The 27,262-nt window shown below is 35.8% G+C and overlaps 1 protein-coding gene across 1 annotated transcript in view; it reads left to right on the top strand.

The window, feature by feature from the left end:
• The window catches only part of DCDC1 (doublecortin domain containing 1), a 151,418-nt gene that overhangs the window by 27,027 nt on the left and 97,129 nt on the right, over positions 1 to 27,262 (top strand). The window contains exons 5-6 of the mRNA XM_087822274.1: positions 1,236 to 1,329; positions 21,740 to 21,906. Of these exons, the coding sequence (XP_087678400.1) occupies positions 1,236 to 1,329; positions 21,740 to 21,906 (261 nt within the window). The remainder of the gene's footprint in view (positions 1 to 1,235; positions 1,330 to 21,739; positions 21,907 to 27,262) is intronic.

Raw genomic sequence — 27,262 nt, 5'->3', positions numbered from 1 at the left:
TTTGGATTTGGAATGTATTATGTGCTTTTAAATGAATAGGGGGAGTTTCATGTTCTGGGGGTCACTTCCAAAATCCTAATGAAACCTGTCCCAGGTTACTTGATATTTTCCACTCTCCCTGCTACTTTAATTTTTCTAACCTTGTAAGTAAAACTTTCTCTCCAGCTGGTGCTTGTTTAAGTCTTCCCTGATGTTGGAAAGGTGATTGTTACACCTTCACAAGGGCTACATCAAGAACAGATGGAGACATTCAAATATTAAGAAAAGAGCTTGAGCATATTAGAAACTATTGAAAGTGAAGTTCTTGAGACTCAGGCTCATGGAAAAACCTTGAAATGTGTTTTTTTTTGGTACCTGAACAACGTAAGTTATCAAGGTGATCAGACTGTTTTTATAATTTATTTTAGGACACTTGGAAAGAATTTAAGCTAAAGAGAGTACCTTAAAACCTAATTTAAAAAGTAATATCCTCTTATTGTAAAATGAATGGAAAATATAGAAAATAGCAAGAATAATATAAAAATCCCCCAGACATTTACCATTTATTAAATGGTAGGTAACCACTTTTTAATGCTTGTTGCATCTCCTTTCTCTTTTTTATTAATATTTGCATATGTTTTTTAAATTTTTAAAAAGGTTTTACAATTTACTTACAAAGTAAATTTTTACTAAACAGCTCAGTATATAACGAGTCATTTTGAAACTGACCAAATCTGTGAGCTTTAACATACTCTTCCAGCCAAATCAGGACTTAATTTTTAGTCATTTATCCTACAAAAACCTTATAGGATCGCTGCTTTTTGCCAGGTGCTATGCTTCGCGCTGGCGGACCAAGGATAAAGGACTCTGCCCTTGGCCCTGTTTCTTCATAGTGTCCGCTGCGGTCAGGCCTTGACGGAGGTGGTCACGTTAATGAGCTCCACCTGCAGCCCCTCCTTTGCCCCTTAGTTTCCACAGCTGGTCCCCTTCTCTGGCGCAGCACCGGGCCAGAGCCTGGAAGAACTCTGTCCTGTGGACAGCTTCAGTGTGTATGTTTTCAAACTACAACTGGCGTTTAACAGGTTTAACTGCCTTTTTATTTCATATGTTAGAAACATTTTATAAGTCATTAAATTTAATTTTATAATATAATTGTTAATTGCCGTGTAGTATGGAAAGGACTCTAAATGTGTATTTTATGTAGCCAGAGCTCACTGTGATAAATTACAGGTTTTTCTTTTTTCTTTTCTTTGTAGGTTTTAGATACTTGCACAATGAGAATGAATCTAAATTCACCAGCCAGATATCTTCTTGATTTATATGGCAGAAAAATTAAAGATATTTCAAAAGGTAAGTGGCAAAGATTTTGTAAACTAGATGATAATATTATGAAAGGCATTTTTTAAATTTATCCCCACCCCCACCCCTCATCCACCCCACTCCCAGGCCCTCGTTATGCTAATGTCTGTGTCCATGGGTTATGCTTATAAACATACAAGTTCATTGATTAATCTCTCCCCACCCACACCCCCTCCCCACCTTCCCTCTGAGGTCCCTCAGTCTGTTCCATGCTTTTGTGTCTCTGGATCCACTTTGTTCATCAGTTTATTTTGTGTGGTACTTGTCTTTCTCTGACTGGCTTATTTCACTTAGCATAATACTTCCTAGTTCCCTCCATGCTGTGCCAAAGGATAAAAGATCCTTCCTCTTCACAGCCGCATAGTATTCCATGGAGTAAATGTCCCACAGTTCTTTTATCCACTCATCTACTGATGGGCACTTGGGCTGTTTCCAGATCTTAGCTGTTGTAAATTGCGCTGCTATGAACATAGGGGTGCATATATTCTTTCTGATTGGTGTTTCAGGTTCCTTAGGATATATTCCTAGAAGTGGGATCACTGGGTCCTATGGAAGCTCCATTTTTAATCTTTTGAGGAAACTCCATACTGCTTCCCACAGTGGCTGCACCAGTCTGCATTCCCACTAGCAGTATACTGGGGTTCCCCTTTTCTCCACACCCTCTCCAGCACTTGTTTTTCGTTGATTTGGTGATGGAGCCATTCTGACAGGTGTGAAATGATACCTCATTGTGGTTTTAATTTGCATCTCTCTGATGATTAGTGTCGTTGAGCATTTTTCCATATGTCTCTTAGCCATTTGTATGTCCTCTTTGGAGAAGTGTCTGTTTAGGTCCTTTGTATGAAAGGCATTTATATAATTTTGTTTTTACTTTATACGTTTTAAAGGAAAGCAGATATAGTAAAACAGTTTAATTATAACATGAATAATATATTTTTCTTATACAAAGGGAAATCATGAAAGGGCATTAAGATTTTGGGAATCTTTTATTTCAGCATGTTTTAGTCCACTTGGGGTACTATAATAAAAATATCATAGGCTGGGTGGCTTAAACAACAAACATTTATTTCTTACCGTTACATAGGCTGGTACCAAGCATGATCAAGGTATCAGTAGATTCAGTGTCTGTTGAGGCCTGTTTCCTGATTCTTCTCACTGTGTCTTTATGTGTTAGAAGGGGCAAGGGTAATTTCTGGGGTCCCTGGTATAAGGATACTAATTCCATTCAGGAGGGCTCCACCCTCATGACCTAATCACCTCCAAATACCATCTCATTGGAGATTAGGTTTTAACATATGAATTTGTTAAACACACATATAACACACATATATAATCCTTAGCCAAAAAAAAGTAAGAGTTTTAAAAAATAAGTATCAAAATGTGAGTTATCACTCAATAGTATTGATTAAGGATGATAAAGCCAGGAAAGTTTGCTTTTATAGAGTACAAGGAAGGATACTAGAAACACAGGGGAGTATCCAGTATAGCCATTTTATCACTTACTGTTGCCTGGTGGGTAGAGTATCCCACTTTATATTTTGGCCCTCTTCTGGCACATGGAATTAAGGTTTAGATGAAATGATAGGCCTATAACAATAGCACATTTAATAGTGCTAATAGTAGCACCATTAAAATAATAGTAATTACTAATGAAGTTATAAAAACTAAATTTTTTAAAAGTAAAGTAATAGTAATTACTACTAATGGTAATTTAATTGTAACACAAATGTGGAACTCATAGTATTTTTGCTTTCAGAGACTAGCAAATCAGTGCCTTTAGAAATAAGGATAGAGGTCTTATATTTTGACAAAAGCATGCAATAAAATTGCTTTAAAGCACATATCATAACTTCTGAAAAACTTCTAGAAGTTAACCCAAACATTTAAAAACCCTCTGCACATACAGTAGCACCATTTCTCATTTTTCTCTTCTGAAAGCTTATACCAAAGAAATTATTAAATTATGAAAATTTATCAATTTCTTGTTTATTAGGTTATGGTTTACTAAGGTTAAAATACTAATCAGTGTTTAAAAAAATCTAAACTTGCTCTGTGCTACAGAATGTTTGTGTGTGTCTCACCCCAAATTCATGTTAAAACCTAATCTCCATTGAGATGGTATTTAGAAAATACATATATTTTTTCTTGGTCATTTAAAATATTTGTATTAGATGTAATGATTATTTTTAATTAGGAGTTTTCATCTGAAGATTTCAAAGCACTTGCAAACACCCATTATCTAGAAGCATTAGATAGTTATTTTCCTGTAAGACACATGTAACACAGGGAATCCTTGCCTTATGGATTTTTTTTTTTTTTTGAAGGGTGGGGAAAGTATCATTGTTAAAGTTGATTTCTTGTTTTTTGCATTTTTCCCCTCTCCATCATGCTGGCTAAAATTTTCTTTCTGCTCAACCATATTATATAATCACTTTTAAACTTTTATTAATAAAAATAAATAGCTTATTTTGTTAAGATCCTATCTAGCTTTGAATTATTTCCAGCTCACCTAAAATTTTAGATTTGAGTTAATTGCTAGAATTGAAACTATAAGGAACCCTGGCTAAGATAAAAGATTTATGTTTAGAAGGTTGATTTTTCCCCCCCCCCTCCCAAATATGGTATAACAAATTGCTTATCAAAACAAAATCTCTGACTCTGAGATGTGATACTTCATGGATGCCACAGGCATTCGGATTCATGCCTCGTGCTCACGTGTCCCAGAAGTGTGCTATTATCACATTTTAATGCATGCCTTGCCCTGTGTTTTTGCATACTTATAAAAGCTCATGCCAGCTGAAATTAGCCTATGCAACTACTAACATGTGGAAGCATAACAAATTCACAGGATTTAAAATACTTAAAGAATCTAATCCTGTTGGAGGAACTTCCAGTCTGTAGCACCCTAGTCACTTAACATTAGGTATGTGCATTTCTTTCTTCTTTGTTTGTTAGTATGATTTTGTGCATCATATGATTGAGTTGCCTAAACTTTTATGTTTGATGGTCTTTTGAACTTCAACTTGGGAAAGGTCAAGTGTTATGTGAAAGTTATCTCTTAATTTCAATAAATAAATGCTAATACTCCAATTTGATGTATAACTTTTTTTTTCTTTCTTGCTCTGTTTTGGATAAGAAAAAGTCATTTAATAATGGTAATGTTAAGATCATAGCAATTACTTTTTATTTATAGGCATAGATTAGAAGCATAATTGTACTAAGGACTAAAAGTAATGGATACACATAAAAAAATCTATCTGTTGATTCTTTTTTGGAATTAAATATACTTTCAAATTTTCCTCATATGCTGAGAAATGAGCACATTTGACATGACATTAAACTACTTTTGGTAAAACCTTTAACAACCCATAGGATATGAAAATTGCTTGTGTTTTTAGATTTCTAAACAGAAGAGTTTAACAAAGAAATTTTTTTTTTACATGTGGCAAAGTCCTTTGGTTGTGGCTCCTGTATAAATCTATTCTTTCTATACTAGAAGATAACTACCATTGTGCAAAGATGCCATACTCCTGTATATGGTCAACGTGCTAGTACAGCATTTCTGCTGGGACATAATATATGCATGAAAAATGCAATCTGTAAAATCACTCCCGCCAAAATAATAGGGTTATGGAAAAATGGAGTTGAGGAAAACCATTCAAAATCTGTGCACCTTTAAAACCAGAATACTAACTAAAAATAATAATTATTAACTTAGGGGATAGTGTAACAGCCTGGGTAGGCAGCTCAGAGAGCTGCTTCAGGGGATGCAAAAGCTGCACAGAAGCAATGCTCGGGCGTGAGACCATGCAGATGGAAATCTCCTTGGAGGTTTGAGCCCTGGAGCTTCCTCTAAGGAAGTCACAGAAGGAGGACAAATCCCACAGAGGCATGCAAGGCCGGGAGTGCTCCTTTCTGGGAAGGGAATCCCAGGACAGCAGCCAAAGCCAGGTGTCTTTTTCTTTCCTGCTAAAGTGTGGAATCCTACTCCTACTCGCTCGGCCTCCTTTGCCAAGGAAAAGCGTATACTCAGCACGCAAACTTCCCCATGGTATGGACGTCATTCCCCTATTTGCTGGTTGTATGTGAGCTGTTTGGCTATTGCAGCACACTGGCTGTGGTAGGACACATGCAGGTAGTGTCAGGTCCCGACGGACCTGTGTGATAACACTCATTACCCCCGACCGCCCCACTTTTTGTAACTTGTTTGGCTTGATTATTACATATGGTGAACCAGAGGCCTCCCTCTCCCACTTGGAGGAGGAAGATCTTCAGTGTCTTAGGAACTTTTGGAGGCTGCTCTGCTCCTTTGTGGATTCTTTTAGATTATGGTGGGTAATATGAAATTGACCCTAGAAGATACTTAAAGTAGCACATTAACCTAATTGGCTCCACTTAACAATCATTTCTTATCCCATTTCCCACCCCGAATCGTGCCCAGCCAGTTTTCAAAATAGCTATATATTCTCTGACAAGTTCTTCAGATTCTGCAATGAGATCAAATGGCAGGATTAACGTATTTCAATCAGAAACTTTCAATATCATAGAGATACCCTGAATCTGAATGCTAACTCTTGCCCATTATCAATTTTTGTGTGAAATTAAATTCAAATTAAAAAATCCCCAAGAAATTAAAATACCAATTTAAAAAGTCTACACAGAAGTGAATTCCAAAATCAAATAATCTTACCTTTGTAAGTTAAAATCCAATATAAGTTCAAACTCCTCAAGTTAAAATCCAAAGAAATTAAGGTCCTGTCTCATTTTTATTCTGCCCAGTGTCAGCCAGATGGCTTCTGGATGCCTGGTTTGAGCTGGAATTTCTCCAGTAGCGACTGTCTGGGCTCCTGCTGTGGGTGTCATCCCTTGGGACCTCAGAAGTTGAGTTGAGTCTACACCAACTTTATCATGTGCTCTACTTCCAACTGAACCAAAAGATAATCACAACATCAGACCCACGCCTAGCACATTCAGAGCAGCAGCCAATCCCCAGTTTCTAATGTGGCCATTCCCAGCAAAATGATGTGTCGAAGACCCTGTGTTTGGCATGATCCAGACCCATGGGACTGTTGACAAAGAGCACAGCAGAGTCTAAGGGGAGGAAGGCAAAGGAGAGAAAACATTCTTTATGTCAGTCTTTTCAAGAAGCTAGTTGATTTATGCCATTGAGCAGGGCCTCTGACCTGTGACATAACTCACTGGGAAGCAACCTTCCATCAAGGCATTGATTATATAGACTTATGCATTTATAATATCTTGAGGGGAAAATTAACCAGTGCACACTTTCCCCTCTCTCTAAGAGGCTGCCTAGAGTGTTGGTTAAGTGCTCTGATTTTGGAGCCAGAGTTCACATTTTAGTCATATCACTTATTGTCTGACCTTGGACAGATTACTTAGTTTCTCTGAGAGTCCGTTTTCTCATCTGTAAATTAGAGATGATAGTACTTATCTTAATTGGTTGTTGTAAGGACTAAATGAATTATATGTGAAGTCCTTAGAACAAGTGCTTGACACTTGGTAAGCATTATAACATCTTTATTATTGCTGCTAATATTATCATCATCATTATTCTCAAAGAGCACTGGGAGCGCTGCATTCTTGCAACTGTGGAAACTTATATTGGTGGCAGACCCAGTCATAAAGGCTGTTTGAGGTACTGGTGTTTCCCTTTGGAAAGTATTCTAAACATCTTAATGTTCTTTTCCCTCTGAGTTCCATATTTTTGGACTCCAAGCTGAACTGAGGGTGGGCCCTGTCTTGCGGCATAGCAACCACCTTGTCTTGGCTGCACTGTTTTCATTCCTGGGTCACAGTGGCTGCTGTAACAGCCTGTGGTTAGAGAATTATTTAAGCCTAAGAACCATACTTCATGGGATTAGCTTTCCCCTCACTTCCACGTTGGCTTCAATTGGCGAATAGCTTTTGGTGGGTTTCTGAATTGAATTAGCTGTTCATGTTGTTAAGGCTCCTTAGGTGCCCAGTGAGGACCAATACTACTGCTGTTTCCTCCTGAAGACATGGTTTTCCTTAGTTTTTGAATGCCCCTGACCTTGAGTCGATGTTTCTGATCCCTTTTTCTGCAGATTGTAGGATTTGCCTCTGGGGTTCGCCTCTACTGCACTGTTCCTTTTAGACAAGTCCCCTGCCTTCTCTGACAGGCTTGGGCTGCGTTGTTTGCTGCAGCAGAGTTCTTTCTTATTTTTTTCCTTTTACTTTCCCTTTGCTTCCTGGTCCACACTTGTGTTTTTCTAACATCTTCCTCTAGATATTTTTCTTGCAGGGTCTCTCATAGTGAGAGATAGAAAGTCGATAAGTCCCAAGCTTGTCAATAGCACCCTTTGTTCAGACCAGCCCTGTCCATTTTCACCCCCCTGAGTTAAATAATCATACTCAGGATGTATTTTCCCACCAGCCAGCATCTAATTTAGATCTGACTCTTTGATCTGTTACTGTTCTGCCTGGATCCCTGTTAAGAGAATTCATCTTGCCGTTGTCTTTTCTTAATCTTACGCCCATACATTTTTGGAGTTCACTAAATACTTTTTTTTTTAGTGTTTTATGCTAATCTTCCTAGTATCCCTTCTCCAATCTGTCCTGATTTTATGTGCACTCTGTATAATCATCCCATCCTCAGCAGAGATTCTCCAATTGCTCTTATTTAATTTACCTGTAACGTAGATCCCACCTCTGACAGCATTTGGGATTCTGGCTCCTCTGGGGGATTGTTCTGAGTTTGTTTTCCAAGGTCATATTTTTATTCCTGTTAGGTTTCACTGGGCCCCAGTTACCATTTCTGGTTTTGTAAGAACTAAAATATTTTCTCTTTTTGTAATAACCTCTTTAAGAGTTGTTAGATTTGGATGTGTCTCCTGCACCCTCATTCCTGGTCTTCAGGACCTCAGTTTCTCTTTTTCGTTCCTGTCAGGGGTGTGTGCTAAGATCAGATGTTGTCTTTATTCTAAGGCAACCTCTTTCGTCCCCCAGCTAAGTAAGCCTGTCTTTCAATTGTTTTCATGCACACACTGCTGTATGCTCATCATAAGATTGAAGCATATTTATTTTAATTTTTAAACATTTAAAAAATTATAGTTGACATGCAATGTTATGTGAGTCTTAGGTGTCCAACAGTTACTCAACATTTATATACCTAACGAAGGGGTCACTGCGATAAAGCTGGTAATCACCATCGCCATACTAAGTTATCACAGTGCTATTGGGACTTTCCCTACACTGTATGTTATCCCCGTGGATTATGAATTTTATGACTGGAAGTTTGTGCCTCTTCTTCCCCCTCATCTTTTCCCCCCATGTCCCCTCTCGCACCATCAGTTTGCTCTCTGTATCTGTGTGTCTGTCAGATGGAAGCATCTTTTTAAACCACTTTACTTTCTTCTTGATTCCTTTAGCAGGTCTTATTCCCAGATTTGTAATACTTTCATCGAGTTATTCTCTAGCTTAACCAAAGAAGACAGAGAGCTCTCTTTATAATAAGTCCCCACCTTTTTGTGGGTGAAGCTGAAGTTTGGGTTTCTGAAATTTAGAACCATGGTCAAAATTTATGTGATAAATGAATGTAGAGCCAACTTGGGTTGGTAGAGTTACTTTAAAAGCTTGTGAAGAGGCTTTATGAAGCTAAGGTTGGCTCATCCACAGTTGCTTTCTGGCCCAAAATGCAGTTTTCAATAATATAGTGAAGACCAGAATTTGAGACAGGGGACCTAGTGCTGCCTGTCTGGCCTGGTACTCACAATTTAAAGACAGAACCTCACTGCAGCACCTGCAGAACTCAGCTGCCATTGTACTTTAAAGTCTTGGCCTGCAGGTTGGCCTTCAAAACACAGAAAAGCAGCAAATGTTCCAACTTCCAATGCTGAAAATGACCGAATCGCAGTCTCATACTTACCTACAGTAACAGGCGAAGCTCACGGCGTGGCCTAAGAGTAAGCTGCAGCAGCCTTCACAGCAAGGCGAGCGTGCCTGGCTAGGGGTGCTAGGGCTTCCGCAGTTTTCCTTGGTACACTAAAGTCATCCACTCCTCCCTGCCTGGCATTTTCTGAAGGCCTAGGCTATTGGAAAACAATCCCAGCTGCGTTGAACTGCTATGACCCATCATGCTTAAAATTCTACATAGCCCTTGCCTAGTATAAAATTTCTGGCCAACCTTCCTATTTTCCATGTACAAGTCCTTTGGTAAAATTACAATTATGAAACTGTACATTTATCTGCATGACCCAATATAAGCTGCCAGACAGCGGCAAGGTTAAACAGCAAACAAACAGAAAACTCACACAATCCTTGCATATTAAAGCACCATCAAAGCATAAAGCCAAGGCCTGGTCAAGGCCCCTCTAGAAGTCTCAATCTTTTTGTGTCATTTGCTCCCCAGAATTACTTGCATATTGCTTGTGGAAATGTAAAGTGGTGCAGCCACTGTGGAAAACAATTTGGTGGTGCTTCCAAAAGAGAAACACAGATAAACATCAATAATGATCAATAGAGGGCCCTGTAATTCCACCCCTGGGTGTGTACCCCCAAATAATTGAAAACATGAGAAAGCAAGCACAGGTACATACATATTATAATGGCATTGTGGGTAATAGTCAAAAGGGAGAAGCCAACTCGCTGTGAAAGGATGAAAGTAGAAATACATGTGGTATATACCTACAATGGGATATTATTCAGCCGTGAAAAGGAATGAAGTACTGATAATGCTTTAATGAACCTTGAAATCAACCTTGAAAACATTATGCTATGCCCGGCCAGGCGTGGCTCAGCAGTTGAGCATCGACCTAGGATCCAGGAGATCGTGGTTCGATTCCTAGTCAGGGCACATGCCCGGGTTGTGGGCTTGATCCCCAGTCGGGGCCGTGCAGGAGGCAGCTTATCAATGACTCTCTCATCATTGATGTTTCTATCTCTCTCTCTCGCTCTCCCTTCCTCTCTCTGAAATCAATAAAGATATATTTAAAAAACAACAACAAAAAACCCACATCATGCTAAGTGGAAGAAGCCAGACATAAAAAGTGACATATAGCTCCATTTATGGGAAATAGCTAAAACATATTCGATACAGACAAAATGTAGATTGGTGTTTGCCAGGGCTGGGTAGAAAGGGGAACGGAGAGAAACTGCTTAATGTGTAAGGGATTTTACTTTGGAATGATGAACATATTTTGGAACTCAATAGAGGCAGTGGTTGTTCATTTTGAATGCTGCTGGGTTGTTCACTTTGAAATGGTTGGTTTTGTGTTAGGCGAATTGCACCTCAATAAATGATCTTTTAAAAAGAAGTGGAGCTGAACCAGTTCACCCCAGTTATTCCAGCCAAGGTCATCCTAGATCAGCTGACAGCCAGCTAATTCCAGGACATGTGAGCAAGCCCTGCCAAGACCAGCAGAACCACCCAGCTAATCTGCAGACTCTTGAACTAAATAAATGCTTATTGTTTTATCCCACTGAGCTTTGAGCTTGTTTGTTTTTACAGCAGCATTGTGGCAACAGATACCAAATACAGTTAGCTGTTTATATTAATAAATATTATTACATTATCTTTATTCACTAGTTAGACAGCTAAATTATATTCCTATATGTTAATCCTTTATGTTGCCAAAAGGCAATTTTCCTAATATACTCTGTATTTTTTATTTTATTGTTTGCTCAAAACTTTACATATCAAGACAATCTATGCATTCTGTCTCCTGACATTCAAGCACCTTCATTATGTGGCCTGGCCCTACTCATTCAACCTAACCACCCACATCTCATAACTTCCCAGCACACACCTTGTTTCAGCTGGGCCGGCCAGGCCCCTTCAATGTCTCAGTGCAATGACTCGTGCAGTGCCCAGCTTCCTGACCTTTGCTAACATTATTTTATGTCCACTCAATAATTTTTCTATTCTTCTCTATTCAAAGTTCAGCAACTTGCATCAGTTAGCATATGTATTATTTTATGGTATCAAATGACACTAAAACTCTCAATGGCTCATACAGAGGTCTATTTTCACTGATTCTACATGTTGCTGTGGGTTGACTGCACCTGCTCTAGTTTATGTCAAAGCAAGTCAAATGTCATCTTCTTATAAGGGGACATATAATCCTTCCCCAAGGAAGGGCATTTCAAGCCACATGGCTAAGGCAGACATGAATAATGGGGGAAGTATAATTTTCCTTCAGGGAAGGGCAGGAAATATTTTGAATAATAATGGAATATATTACACTACCTGCTATCCAAAATCTGTATTTGTTATCAATTGCTGTGCAAAAAATGACCCCCAAACTTAGCAACTTCAGGCAACACATGTATTACTTCAGAACTTCCATGGGTCAGGAAATCAGGCATGGCTTAGCTGGGTCTCGCACAAAGCTTCAAACAGGTGTCTGCATGAGCGTCTTAAATATTTCTCAAATCCCACTTTATTTATTTTGTTTACTTATACTTCCTTTTCATAACTTTTTTGATACCACCTGTCTTTACCACATGTCGTACGTTTGTTTATATAGCACCTCTGTTTTGTGTATAAGGCTTATCTCTTTAACTAAAGGGAGATTTTGTTTTTATACTTAATGCCCTCCAGAAATGTCCTAATATCTACTATGGGACTGGGCATATAATGGACCCTCAAAAAATAATATTCAAAAAACAGTTGTTAAGCATAATCTTTGTTGAGTATCTGAAATGTAGTAAGTAATGAAAAATACTTTTTAAAAGAATGAATTAAAACTCAAAAAAATTCTTTGTTGAATTAAATTTGCAATGAATTACCCATTATTAACTACTTCTTGTTGCCATTCTCACTGATGTCCCTTAATGATTCTCCAGCTACTTGGAGGTGTTTGGGTTGTTTTTGGTATTTCTCTTTGTGGGACCTCACATTGTACATAATTTTCCAAGTCAATCAATGACAAGTAAAGCAGTCCACATCCTCTTTTTTTTAGGCCATCATATAATCTACAATTGCATTATTATTTCTATTAGATGCATCATATTGTTCACCTATATTGAACTTAAAGTCAACCAAAGTTCCCCAATTTTTCCTCATAATTTGCTTTTAAGCTGCTACTTCTTCCTTACCCTATTTTATACATCAATTCCTACTAAATTTCTAATTACAAGGTTTTTATTTAGTAGTTTAGCCTGCCAAGATCTTTCAGATACTTAGTCTGTCATCCAGAGCTTAACAGTATCTAAATAAATAGGGTAGATATTATAAAATAGTACAAAAGTTGGGGATGCCGCCCTTCTCTTAGATTCCTTTTGATGTTAAGTGGAAAATTCAGAACACTGAGAAAGACTTTAATTAAAATGCTTCCCTCTCCTTTTAAGCCCTAAAAGTGCCTAATACTATTCTTGTATTTCTGTGGGCTCCTGTTCTGCTGTATGTGGAATCTGTAATGGTCCAGATAGGTTGGGCCCGGGAAATGGCATTTCTTTCTTAGCTCAGGGTGGGTAATTCAGAAGCATGTATAGCCTATGATCCACAGTTTAGCCCCATGGTGTGTGTGTGTGTGTGTGTGTGTGTGTGTGTGTGTACTCATTCTGATTCCTTTTATTACTTTCTCCAGGGCAGCATCCAGTCATAACTTTCTTTTGCCTTGTTTTGGCTATTAAGTAACATATTTCTCTATCATTTCTAAATTGAGACATTTAAAAACAAGCAATCATAAATTCTAAGGGACTTAACCAGGAGGTTTGCAGCCCCTAGATGTTCTCTTACCTTGTTGCAGATGCACCCATTTACCTGGGAAGAGGCCTATAGATTTAGCCACAGTCTGTTGAGACCTGCGTCTCACTGGAAGAAATAATAGTTATATGCTGGTGTTGGAGATCTCCAGACCCACGTAGGGAACTTTCCCAAGAGTTTCTCTCCATGCTCATTAAATATTCCTTTAATATGTAAATTACCCCATGTTGGGTCCCAGTGATTACTGTTTATTTTCCTAAGGGTTCAGAAACCATTCATTTTATAATCTGTTCTAGAACTTTTCAGGCAATAAGATCAAACTTATGGATGTGTCGTCTTTAAAATTAAATATATCTGCCTCCCTTCAGTTCTTGGGTCCCTTCCCCGTATACCTTTATTACTCAAATTTTACGAAACGTAAAAACATATGGTTCTTGCTGGAGAAGGGTTCCAAGTGCTTGTGCTTATTAATCAGCCCTTAAAGCTCTCTAGGACAAATTGGTATATACAAAGGCAGCTAGTTAAGAGCACTTTTCTGTAGCAAAGCTGCTGATCAGAAATCTTCAGATCCTCCCTGTGACCTTGCCTTGGTCTCAGGCTTCCCTAGACATGGACCTCAGTGCCTCTTAGTGATTTCCAGGCTTCAGACTTGAGGTGGCCTTGTGGCTTGGGCAGAAACAGAAAGGGCTAAGTAATCACTCATTTGTATTTCTACTATTTGATCTATAGAGAATATTAAGACTTTTGTTAAGGCTTGATTTAGAAAGGTTTTTTAGAGAATTCACTATAATTAGATCAGTATCATCTTTTATTAAGCATGTAATGCAGAATCGTGATATGAACATTCACAAAACAGTGTAATCTGCTCATAGGCTCTTTAATATCTGTTAGAGATTCCCCCTTTGAAGTCTTTAAAACATAGAATCTCTTTTATATTCATGAAGATATATATGATCATCACTCCTAGGTTTTGTTGGGTTAAACTTACTTCAGGATTTATGTAATTTTTAAAACAACCGAATTGTTGGGGTTTTTTTCCCTTGTCTCCTTGGGTTTGTCTTTCTACCTTCTGGTTTTTATATCTCTTATTTCTCAGTCTTTGAACTCTGAAAATTTTACTCTGATTCTGACTTCTCTCTAGTCCTAGAAGTTCATGTGTAAAAAACATTAAAAAAGCCAGTGAAAGCAAATAACCTAATTGTTACTACCTGTTAACAATTTTTTCTCTCTCAAAGTTCTCCATGTAAAAGAAGATGATTCAGCAGAGATTGGTTTTTTCCTTCCTAAGAGTTTTTAGAAGAAAGATGGAATCATAGACAAAAATATGTAAAATGTTAATTATAGAAGATTCTACTTTTGTGAAACTAACATGGAGAAATAAATGTCAAAAGGGAACCCTATATTGTAATTGCTGGAACTATTACAACTTTTTAGTTTATTACATTTAAAATATAATTTTTATGACATACATTTTATATCATAGATGAAATGTTTAAATGTAAGTAAATTGCTTCCTTAACATTTGCATTCAAGGAGACAAAACAGCTCTACCCACATCCTCTGACTCCTAGGTCTCTCTCATCTGCCAGGTATTAACATTATTAATATTATTAATAACATTAGCATTATTCCAGCTTTTGAGACCAAAAAAAATAATAATAATAAAAAGGAAAGAAAAAAGGGAAATAAAAGGATCTAGCTATAAACTTTATTTTTTAGATTTGTATTCATTGTGACTTTACAACATAGCAGTAGAATTTTGAGACAGTTTACAATTAGCTTGCTTTTGAATGTTGCTTACATGTGTAAGTGCTGTGTATATTTGATTTTGTTCCTGTTTTACTATGTTTTCTATTACATCATTTCCAACTAGGTCAAAAGTTAATTGGTGCCTGAGTTAACACAATTTGGGTTAAGATTTAAAGACTAGTAATAAAAATAAAAAATAATAATGTAAGAAAGTATCATTTATTATAGCAAGCAATTATCTAATGACATTTCTAAAGGCCTTTACTTGTAATTTTTGCTGTTTTTATTTAAGTTTCATGCATTGTACTTTCCAAAACTAACTCTAAGATAATACTTTACATTTTAAGAGCTTTAAATTTTCCAAAAGCCAGTCATATATATTCAGTTATTATGTGTTGGTATAGACCATAGACACATAAAAACAGATTAGATGTAGTTAATTCTCAGCATTCCTTTAAGCAACCTTAAGGTTGTCCATATACCAATTCAATTAAGTTATTTTACATTATTACTACATTTCAGATATTTTAAGTGCCCTAGAAATTGGTTTCACAAAATACTTGTATTTTCAAAGGCACACACACACTATTTTTGTTGAGGGGAAAGGCAAGGCTTAGACAATAGAATCCTAGCTCATTTCTACTTGTATAAATCAAGTTATTTAAATAAATGAATTGTGTATGCTGACCTGTTCCACCAGTGTGCTACTGGGGGTGCATGAAAAAGAGATGTGCATGGTGGTGGAAGTAGAAAGAGGCATAAAGCGTATTGGAAAACTACCAAATGTCCCCTGCAAATGGGCCCTATTCAGAATCAGTAAGCGTATGATGAGTGAAGTGGTTTTGAATATCGCCTTTAGATTCCATGCTGTTACAAGGCCAGCCCTGAACATGGCAACTCTTATTTCCACACACAGTACCTCTTCACTCTCAATTTAACCCCAAAATCTGATGAACCCATTACTCCATACTTGATTTCATGGAACAAGGAGTAGATATAGTTACAAATGATCAATCACAAGCCGTGAACCAAAGCAGCAAGGCATTAACAATTCACACCATTTCGGTCCACTTGCTCAAGCAGAAGATGTGCCAGCATATTTAATGCACAGCTACTTCGTTCAGGCTAAGAAAAGACACGACTCAGGCTGCATTTTCCAAACAGAGAAGACATTTCTAAGACTTCATACCTCCTAAGCCCCAATGTCAACGTTCACCCCACGTATCAGCAATTAAAATAACCAGGTGTTCTGTAAAGGTCACCATGTCTAAATTAAATTTTACTCAGGTAAAAAAAACACAGTGTGACCTACGAAATTCTCCTCCCCAATGCATCGTTGTTCTGTTTGATCCTGTCCTACAGATCAATGTCTCTTACAGCAGCATTATAACACGTTAGACCCCACAGGCAATATGCCGTCAGTTTAATAGGATCACTGGGAAACTAAAGCAGCTGTGAAAGATTGCTCTAAGTATAGCAATCGTGGGCTTGTCATTTTGTTCAGTAGAGGAAAAACCCAAATTTGGGTAGGCATTGGTATTTAAGAAAACGACTGCTAAATCTTTTCTCATAAGTACCTCAGGGACAATAAGATTTGACGTACAGCATGTAAACAAAAAGTACACAGCAGCTGTTAGTTTAGTTGTGTTTGGATGAAAATATATTGATATAAATCAAGCAACATAGGAGACAGGATGCTCTCCACACTTCATTCTTCCCAGCAGACCATGCTTTTGAGTGCTGTCTGTTGGTTGCTCTGGGACCTGGAGTTTTCCAGCTATTACCCGAAGCTGGGTAAGAGCATTAAAACACACACCTACCTTGACACTAGCTCAGATTCCCTCTAGGCATACTTTCCAGATGGGAAGCACTCAAATCTTAGTATCTTTTAAAAACTCGCTTTGTTTCATTTTAAAAAAAGGCATTTTGGATAAACTTCATTTAAAAAATAAATTCCAGTCGAATTGGTGGGAAATTTCCAAATGACATCCTACTAATAATAGCCATGTATTTTTGAGATTGAGATCTAAAACTTGCTGTCAAAGAGCATATAGCAGTTTCTTTGCAGATAATTATGCTCTGGGCAGTGCTGTTTTATTTTTCCCCCATAGTCTCATGCATCTGACTGAAATGTGAAAATTACAATATTATGTAAATTATGATTCTGGATATTTAATTGGCATGAATTTTAATTTATAATTGGAAGCAAGTTATTAAAGCCTTTGACAATTTCCAGTGCTTTTTGAAACTATATTAATAAAAATTATCTTTTTAGCTTTCCATAGTAGATTCACATGCAATATATAAAGTATCTATTTTAAAGTGAGATGTTGGAGAGAGCTATATGTTCCCTAGGTATAGACCTTCATAGATGATACCAGTCTTTATCTATTTGGTAAGTTCCATTAGCTTTGTGGATTCTCTTTAGAGGGATTTTTTGGCTCCTTGTCAAAAATCCTTGTTCTGTTCCCATTATAAATCCAAATAAATTCAAGCTTCTTATCAGTGATGAAGTGGTTTTAATATAAGGCCCTCTTGAAGGCTGAACAGTTTATTTTCTTATGAATAGCATTTGAACTCATTGTGTTTGGAATTCTTAGAGGGAATTACACCTTTATTATTTAAAATAGCTATTTTGACCTTAATCTAATATGAATTCTATGTTATTTAAGTTTCATTGTGTGTGTTTCCCATAGCAGCATGATTTATGACAGGGTAGGATAAAGCACATAAGGATTTCCCAAGCACTTTCTAAATACCCACCTCTGGCCTTCTCCTGTCCAGTTAAAGCTTCTGCTACCAAATCGTATTGTTTTCTTCTTATATTTATTTTCCTTCTAACCTTCAAAGTAATTCTGTATGGAAAAATAAAACAATTGTACATACCCTAAATATGCTCCAAAATTCTAGTATATTTACATTTATTTATCAAATTTTGATCAAATTTTCATCAGGTCTTAGAAAGTTACAGATTTGAAGTGATCATGTGCAGTTGGTTTTATAGTCCTAAAACTTTCCTAAAAGACTGTCCACAGTATATCTAAAGTATATTTATTCATCCAGTAGTCATTTATTGAGCACTGCTTTTACCAAGCTGAAAAAGATCTTCGCCTCAAACCCCAAAGGGTTTATGATTTACTGGAGGTTGGAAGTGGAAGGGGAGCAGTAAGGACTCATACAGATCAATGAGGGGAGAATTAAAGTATACACAAAACTCTGGGGAACAGAGGAGGTAGCACTTAATTGTGCCTAAACCACTTGGGACATTTTGCTAGACAACATAATGTTTGACACGAACCTTGAGGGACAAGAATACATTAACAGGTAGAAAAGAGGAAGAACCACAAAGGCAACGGAGCAGCATGAGTGAGAAAAGTATCAGTTGATGGCTATGAGGTTGATGCGGCTGCTCCTTCGAATCGAATGACCTGTTTACCCAGTGTGCTCAGTACCCCAGTGTGCTCAGTACGGCCCCTGTCTAGTGAAGTTACTCTTTTTGGTCACATGATTTATTTACCCAGCATCCTCAATCTTAACTCCAAACTCATTGGGGCTTTTGGGTTAATTTCAATTTGCCCCATAGTCAAAATGGATAAAAAGTGATCATCCATATAGCTTTTCACCTTTCCAGTGATGGAAACGATCTCGACGGAGTGATCACACTTGACTGATCTACGCATGTTGATAAATTTAAGGAATGACTAATCTCCAAACCATTTGTCTAACAAAAATGTAGAGGACTTGCTTAATGAAAATATTGAAATTATAGAGAAGGAAAGGTCTTGTCACAATCTTGTAAATAGAAAATATGTAGGACACCCATAAGAAAGACCCCAGACATAAGGGGAAATGCTGTGCGTAGCTATGCACACAAATATTAAAGGAGCACAGGATAGAAGGAGCCAGCTAACCTTCTTGAATGAAGCATTATTTCTGAGTAGCCACTTGAAGGTGAAGCTCATGGTTTGAAAGGACACACAAAATAATATCCTGGAGTTCATTCTCTGGGAAAGGCATTTTTTTTATTTTTTATTATGTGTATATTGTGGGTTTTGCTAACTCATAGAAACATCTAGGTTTATGCTATTTCCAGGGTTGAAAAGTATCTTATCCTTTCTAAATCATTGCCCTTATTTCTTGCAAATCTTTATGCAGCCGTCTTCTTTAACAGAATGACATTTTTGCTTTAGAAACAGAGAGGAGAACTCTACATGAAAGAGAGAAAACCAATGCTTAAGAACACTTATGAGTCTTCTTTGTTATAGAATATTATGAATATCCATTAAAATGCTTAAAAAATAATTCATACCTTAAAATCTATAGTTGGGGTTGAAAAGTCAAGTAAATTTTTTAAAATCAATTTTTCTTTTATGTTTCATCACTATCATGCTCTGCCAGTGCTTTTTTTATGGAGAGTTCTTTAACTGATTAATAAATTTTCTTTTTTCCGTTTTTCCAGTGTGTTAAGATGAGTTATACTTCCTTTCTAAGTATTTAGGCGTATCATTTTCTTATGTTTTCTGTACCTTCCTAGTTAGTGGAAACATTGTTTGTTCTTGGAGTGTGCTTTGTCTTCCTTTTCAAGAAGATCATCAAAGTTACTAGTTTGCAGCTTCCCAAAAGAAAGAGCCTTCTAATCCCTAGTTCAGAGGCTAACCTTTATTAGTGCGCTCGTGGTTATAATGAGGACCCTGCTTCCAGCAGGGAGATTCTGGAATACTGAACAGATTATTCAGCAAGTTCAGAGCGGATTCTGAAGCCCCTTATGAAACCTGCTTGTGAACACTGCTTTCTTTCCTTTCTGTTTCTGGTTTCCATAGTATTCCCAATTATATAAATCATGTGGAGCATGGGAGCTATTTCCCATCCAGTATCAATTCTGACACAGCTTGCATTTTGATATCATTTGTGGTGGATTTTTTTCGAAGCTGTATTTTTTTTCTTAAATTCTTATGGCGGGTACAAACTCTGAAAAAAGTAGTTTTATGTTAGAAGATCTATGAAATTTTTTTTTGGAATCCCTTGGACTGACAAAGAATTTGAAATTTATTCTGTGACAAGCGTAGATGAATAAATCTAGAACACCTGATAAAATTTTCTCTGGTTTAAATTCAAGATTAAGTCTAGGATGTAAATCACTCAAGTTTATTATCTATTTCTTAATTTGTTTAACTTAGTTTCAATTTAACAGCAATTTATGTATGTCTTTCCATATTCAAAACTGTGCTAGATTCAGTGAGTGTACCAATTAAAAGTGTACAAATTAAAATCTAATAATACATAGTAATATATAAATGTGTAGCAGTTAACTAAAAGCACGGATAAGTCTGAGACTAAGTTTCTTTAGGAAAAATTATAAGCAAGATTGATTTTTATTATACATTTTTTGAAAGATTAAAGAGTTACAGTCCTGAAAATAAGTTTCTCTTTTACTTTTTATTTCTTTTATAATATGTGTGATCTTATATTTTTTAAAGAAGTTTGAGGCATTTGTTTTGATAAAATTTATAGAGAAATGCAGTTACTCTAAGAGTATAAAAGTGGTTTCAATATGTGAATTTTAGGGATTTACTTTTAGCCTGGGTGAGTGAATTTCATGCTCATATCTGAAGATGTCTGAAGAATCATTGGGTCATAATTTCCTTTTAACTTTATTTGTAGTAGTTTTAGAAAATCTTAAACTCTATTTCCAATGTTCCCCTTAGTGTTGAACATATGAGAAGGAATTTAAATTGTGCTTTGGTAGGAGAGTTGCAGAACTTAGTGCCATAAAATGCAGAACTTTTTTTACTAAGAGCAAAATTCAGCAGAATACCAGTAGCAAAGGCCATTTGCATAACTCAGTTGCTCAGCAGCTCAGCTGAACCTAATTGTAATTCAATTTCCAGATTGCTACGCTAGGCCTCTCTGCATAAAATATGCAACATATAACATAACCAATGGCACGGACCTGTCTTCTTTGCTGATGACCTATTTAATTTCTTTTTCAGTAAAAATATGTATCAGCATAAGTAAGCCAAGCCGTATAGTTATTTTATATGTTTACGTTGTATCACATGTATACACCTCAGTAAAGATCAAGTTAAAAAAATATATATATCCTTTCATTTCTCTGGGTTCCCAAGTGTGCTTAAAATCTTTTTTATTTCTTTATTTCTGGTTTTCCAGAGGGAAATTAAATCTTGAAAAATGTGAGCTGGCTGCCATGTTATTTGACTATTTTACACTAGAAAGACTTCATAAGCTAATCATGTGAAAAAGTGTATAAACATGTCTGTCATGTCCATATGGAGGTTGCAATACAGGCCCACAAGTAAATATCTTCTGTTTACAAAGCCCGTACTGGAGTAGCATTCCTAAATCTTTGACTATCTTAAATCCCACAGACTTAAAAACCAAAAGGTATGATAAAATGCCTGCTTAAGATTTTCCCTTTAACTTTAAACAGCCTCGCCACCCTGTTTGGGGGGTTATTTAAGCAACAGCAATGACGAGTTGAGTGGGATGGCTTATAAAGGTGTGCATTATATTTTATGAATAATTTCCAGATGTGGTGCTTTAGATATATAGACTCCTCTACGGGAAGCTATACACAGAAGCAACATGGATGTTACAATTTTCTCAGGACAATGCAAGTAGATTTCAGCAAGGTTGGTTCCAACTCATCTGTGATAAATGAGAAGATAAGGCAATCAGTGCACACCACGGCACTCTGTGCAGCTAGTTAGGCACACTTCAGAACTATTCAGGTGTGCTCACAAGGCTTATGAGTGCTGCATGGGGGTGTCTCAATATAAATACATCCTTCATGGTGGCCACTAGTAATGCAGGAATTGCCTCTCTAAGGCTTAACCTAGGTCAGATATAAATAATAGATGTTAAGAGTTAGCTCTGGTACTGGGGCTGTGTTCCAGGCAGTGTATTTCAGTTGGGTCAAAAGAATTTATTTTCCCTTATTTCCTTGCATAGTTCCTCTGCTTGAAAAATGCCTGCAAAATTCCATCACACCTTTGCGGGGACCAGTCTGGGTCTCTAAGGGAGAAGGTTTCAGCCCCTCAGGAGCTAAGATGTACATCCAAGGAGTTCTTTTGGCCTTGTACCAACGTTTAAAGTCTGCAAAGAAATATTATAAACAGGTGAGTCACCCCTTTTTATAAACGGCTTTATTCTGTGTTTTAAAATGTACTTGGTTGTATAGAAGCAGTGATTGGCATCGTGTCATAAAAGAACTGTGACATGTATTTTGTGAGCTCAGTGCCCGTTAGGGAGCCAAAATGCTTCTTCTGTAATCTCAAAGGCAACAATAATGGGGCTAATTGTATCTGTCTTTTGGTATGGGATGTCATATGTCTCATCTTTTCTTGCTACATACTGTGCAAAGCAAAGGCAACTTCTTATGTGGAAATTCCATAGACAGTTACTTTAAATGAGAAAATTAATAGCTCCTAAGTCATTTGAAAATTTAAATGTTCAGCCTCTTTTTCCCCCCTCCCCGTGGCATGCAATCAGGATTGCTGTTGTAGAAGTTGGGCTAAAATATAACTAATTGTATTCTGGGAAATAAAATTGCAAATTAACTTCATGTCAAGAATAACAACTCGTCTATGCTTATTTAATTTATATGTTTATGAACCTGAAAGTATAGACATAGAATGAATGTATTTGAATTAGGCTAAAGTAAAGGTTGTCCTTTAACTTCCAAGTATTCATTCCATGACTGTGAGTGTGTGTGAAGACTTTGATATTTTCATAACTACCTATAGGGACTTGGACTTATTGTAAAGTAGAATTCACGTGGCAAAGGAGAATGACTGATTCCATTTAAAAAGTAAAAATGGAGTTGTCACATTTGTAGAATCCTCTTTGTATTTGGTCTTAAGCATGTATTTTACCATGTTAAATAAGAGCTGGGTTTTACATTTCTAACTGGGAGGTTTCAGTTTAGAACTGGACTCATTATCTCAGGTCACAGGCTGCTGGAAAATGAATATTTTGAAAGGATTGCGCTGTTCTCCGCGTGCAGGGGGAGGGGAGGTGGGAAAGGAATCCAGTGTCAGTGTTCACACAGCACCTCCTGCTGTCTAGACTGGAAAAGAACAACTTGTACTGACAAGGAAATTCTTGAACTAAGGTATGGAGAACTAGCAAGAAACAGCTTCCTGTGAGAAACTTTTATTCTCAAAATTCAGTTGGTTTGCCTAGTTAATAAATTTCAATGAATCCATAAACGGGATGAATAATTATTATAGATAAGACTACTTATAATAATAAATATGAAAAAATAAAAATCCAATCTTATTTTTAATACTTTGTTAAAAAACTAGTGTAAAATATATTTTATTGTATTTAGATTAAATTACTTTAACTAAAATATTATTTAACCTTTATGATACAATGATATTATAAAATGGATTGTGACCAATTTGATTACAATCATTTGTTTGTTATTAAATGGTTTGAGTCCATTAATTAGTCAGTTTAAAATTATTGAATGTTAAAGAAAACATGAGACCATTCTCCAAAGCAAGAAAAGCAGTTTACATCAAATCTAAAAAATAAAAATAAAAAACTTAAACATTTTCTAAATTTTATTAAAAGTGAAAGTGTTAGAGATAGAAATAAGCCAAAACAACTCAGAAAGTAGTTATGTTTTTTCTTCCATTGAACTAAACATTTAAAATTTAAACAGAGATAAACATTTGTATGAGATTGAAAAGTGTTCTGGGTACTGTGAGAAAAGAAAATGCTTTAAGAATTGCTGTTTTGAATGTAAAGGTTTCTTTATGACTCAACATTGATGAAAAATATATTTATTAAAATAAATATACATGTAAATATGAGCAAAATTAACATTTTTAGCATCTCTGAAATTGTCTATATCATCACATCATGCCAAATTTAGAATATTTAAAAACCTAGGTTCTTTGCCATTCCTAAATAGGTTCCTTTTTTCTTTTGCTAAGTTGTTATAACTAAAAGCTTTGTACGCAATAGTTTTAAAATACTTGTTTAACTTTTATTTTAAAATATAAAAGTGGAGAGAAAGAAAAAGATATTTGCATAGTATGCATTTCAAATAGTTGCAAATTTCGATTTCTTTTAGATATTCTCAATTACAGATATTCTTGAGTCTCTTTTTTTTTTGTCTTCTTATATTATGACTTAATTTAACATTTTGCAATAGTTAGAAAAGTCACCATAGTGGTGCCATTTTCAGGCCATCAGTGGTAAGGGTTGGGCCAGGCCACAGATTTATTCTTCAGTGGGGCTTCTTAGCAGATATTCCTCTCAGCATTAATGAACTTTATTTGAACTGCATTTACTTCATCTGACCTTAAGGATGGCCTTTTCTATTTAGCTTTATAGAAGATTGTGTTAAGGAATCATTACATAGGAAAAATGGAGATGGATGATGGCTTCTATTTCCATAATGAATCTAAGCTCTTAAGTTATAGGACTATGTGAACTCTTAATATCATTTCCGTGTATTCCACTTCTGAGATCATCTATAAAAACAATAATATTGTTTTTCTGGGATTCTCTCCAAAGGTTATAGACTATAAGTTGCTGTTTGGGAATCAGGAAATTTCTGTTAAGTAAACTGTCATAATATAGCTTTAAAAGAAAAGTCAGAACTACTGGATTTATGCTTATGAACTTATTCATTTTTTAAAATTTTTTAACTTTAACGTGGCTATTATAGCACGCAACTGAATTCAGCCCACTGCATTTGTGTGGTATTAAATATATACTGATTTGTGTCTATAAAATGTGATATATTTAGGACAACATAAAGTCGCTTAGTCTTACATTTTCACATTTATTTTCTTAAAAGTTGAAACATCTTAGAAACTGCTCAGAGCTAAGCAGAATCTATTTAATTGGTCATTTTTGAAGTAACATAACTGAGTTCATATAAAATGTAGTTAACACTTTCCTGTTCCATCTCATTAGCATTCTTGTTATGTAGTGGTGCTGTTGGTGGGGGTGTTGAAGTAGGAATGCCATTGTGTCGAGTTCCAGTGTTTGGGGACAAACACTGCTGTGGAGGGAACGTGTGAAAAGGCCACAGTCCTGTCAGTGAATGAGGAAGGCTGTGCTTTCTGTGTGCTTCAAGCAGGGAGGCTGTCATTCATAGGCCTAACACAGCTAAACAGAGGCCAAAACACAAGGCTGCACTACCTTTTAAAATGATATTAGTGATTTTTAAACATGATCTTCTTTATTTATGATCCTACATAAAGCTTTTAGTTGCTGTCAGTAAACAAAATATATGTCAGTCTGTGCGGAAACACTGTAGAGATGCATAAAAGTCCGTGGATCTGTGCCAGGAGCCTACATAAATAATGATTTGGAATGGCTGATCTTTATTTAGTACAAACGTGATTTGGGGGAAACATTCATTTCTGGAAATGTCTTCCCAATTTTGATAGTGCTTTGATTTTTTTACCTTGCAACCAACAAAATTCTTGGAGATGTTTACGTAATGAATGCATGGCTCTCTTCCCTTAAAACACCAGTTTTTACAAGAGTTCATAAACATACAATTTTAATCATTTAAAGTGTTTACAGGATAGCCTAACAGTTGTTATAGATTGCATAGTAATTTCTAAAATTCAGAGAGAAGCAAAGAATGTCTAATTCTAGTATCATTACAATCATAATCCTAATTACAAAAAAAAACCAAACACAAACCATAGTCCCTTTCCTAGCTAAGACATGAAAAAAACTTGAAGGAATTTTTAATTCTACTCCTAATTTTCAGCTCTTTGGAAAGAAAGGATCAACTTTGAAATTCGATTTTAGCGTATTTGATTACTTAAAAAACAAATAAACCATAAAATACCCTCAAATATTTCTTACAGTCTTGGAGCATTTTCTAACTTTGGCATTGTATAGAAAAAAACCTGACAATTTTTATTTATATCCGAAGCTTCTGTTTAATTTTTATAATTTTAATTTGGAAATATGTACCTGGGTTATTTCTAAAAGATCATTAATTAATGAAGTTTGTTAAAAAGTATAATTTTCTGCCTAAGTGATTTAAGTTTTTGTGGCATGTGGTCCTTTTTGTTTATTAATTTAAGCAAGGTACTTTTTTGAATGCTGTTATGTGCTATTTCTAAATTCTCCATATTGGATGCTTTGAGTTTAAAAATATCAGACAGTAAAATCTATTTCAAAATTAGGTTTCATTTTTTAAACTGCAACTGTACTGTAACTTTACAATTAGATGTAGAAATGGCTATCCAACTTCAGGATATATTGGTTTTGCAGTTAAAAACTGAAATGTACTTTATTATTACATAAAACTAACCTCTACCAAACACCATAGATTTTGTTAAAAAATTTTATTAGTGTTGGTTCACTTTATCTACACATCCAGTAAATTTGATACTTAGATATTAAATCAATAATAAAATATAAACCTACTTACAATAGAATTACTATGCAGAATATGCTTGAATTACATTTAGTGCTAACAGAATTTGTTCATTGCAAAATGTATTTTAAAAGGAATCTTAGTGTTTTAATTTTGAATAAAAAAGTGTTGAAAGTTTCTTTTTAGATCGTCTTTTCAGTTCATCTTGTGTCTTAGATCAATCAAAATCATTTATTGGTCTTTTTACATTACTAAAAGAATAACTATTTCTATTTCATTTTTTTATATGTACTCTTTTTTTAGTAGTCCAGCTACTTTTTTTCCAGCTTTATTGAGATATAATTGACATATATTGGTGTGTAAGTTCAAGGTGTACAATGTAATGACCTGATACACATATATTGCACAATGATTACCATAGTAGGGTTAGTTAACACCTCCATTACATCACAGAATTACTATTTATTTTTTGTGGTGAGAGCATTCGAGATACACTCTTTTAGCAACTTTCAAGTACATAACACAGTATTTTGCTCTGCATTAGATCACCATTTATATGTACATTAAAAATTGGGCTGTTTTCTTGATTTACTCTTCCTGGGGCAGTACCCCAGATATTTCAGTTTTGAACTTCTTGATGCCCTTTGAAACCTTGGGGGAAAAATTGGTGATATATAAATATAACATACTATTAAAAACATTAAAGTAGTGTTTCAAATGTTTCAAAGTGAAAACTACTTCTACAGGTTCTGAGAGGTAATGTTTAGAATATCAGGTTGTTTGTGGATGTGAGTGATGCATTTTCCCCTGAAACCAAGCTGCACTCTAGTTACCTGAAGTATTTTAAGAACCTTAAACTTGTGTCTTTTTCTAAGTGTCATGCTTTGAGCAGGCCTAACATCAGTTAAATGAAGTGAAAATTGCATTCTTGTCTTGATAGAGATGAAAATGGATTTCTGGTCATGAAATAGATGTAGTTGTCACTTTTTAAAAAAGGTGTCAGCAGTTTGCTTCAGCAAGTAAGGTGCCAATTCAGTATGGCAGTAAACTTGTGATCTGAGCAATCAATAAAATGCTTCAATAACTTCTGCTTCATTACACTTATAATA

Source organism: Miniopterus natalensis, chromosome 11 (genome assembly GCF_054644295.1).
Source record: "Miniopterus natalensis isolate mMinNat1 chromosome 11, mMinNat1.hap1, whole genome shotgun sequence".
Classification (NCBI taxonomy): Eukaryota; Metazoa; Chordata; class Mammalia; order Chiroptera; family Miniopteridae; genus Miniopterus; species Miniopterus natalensis.
This window is presented reverse-complemented; position numbering and strand designations above follow the sequence as displayed.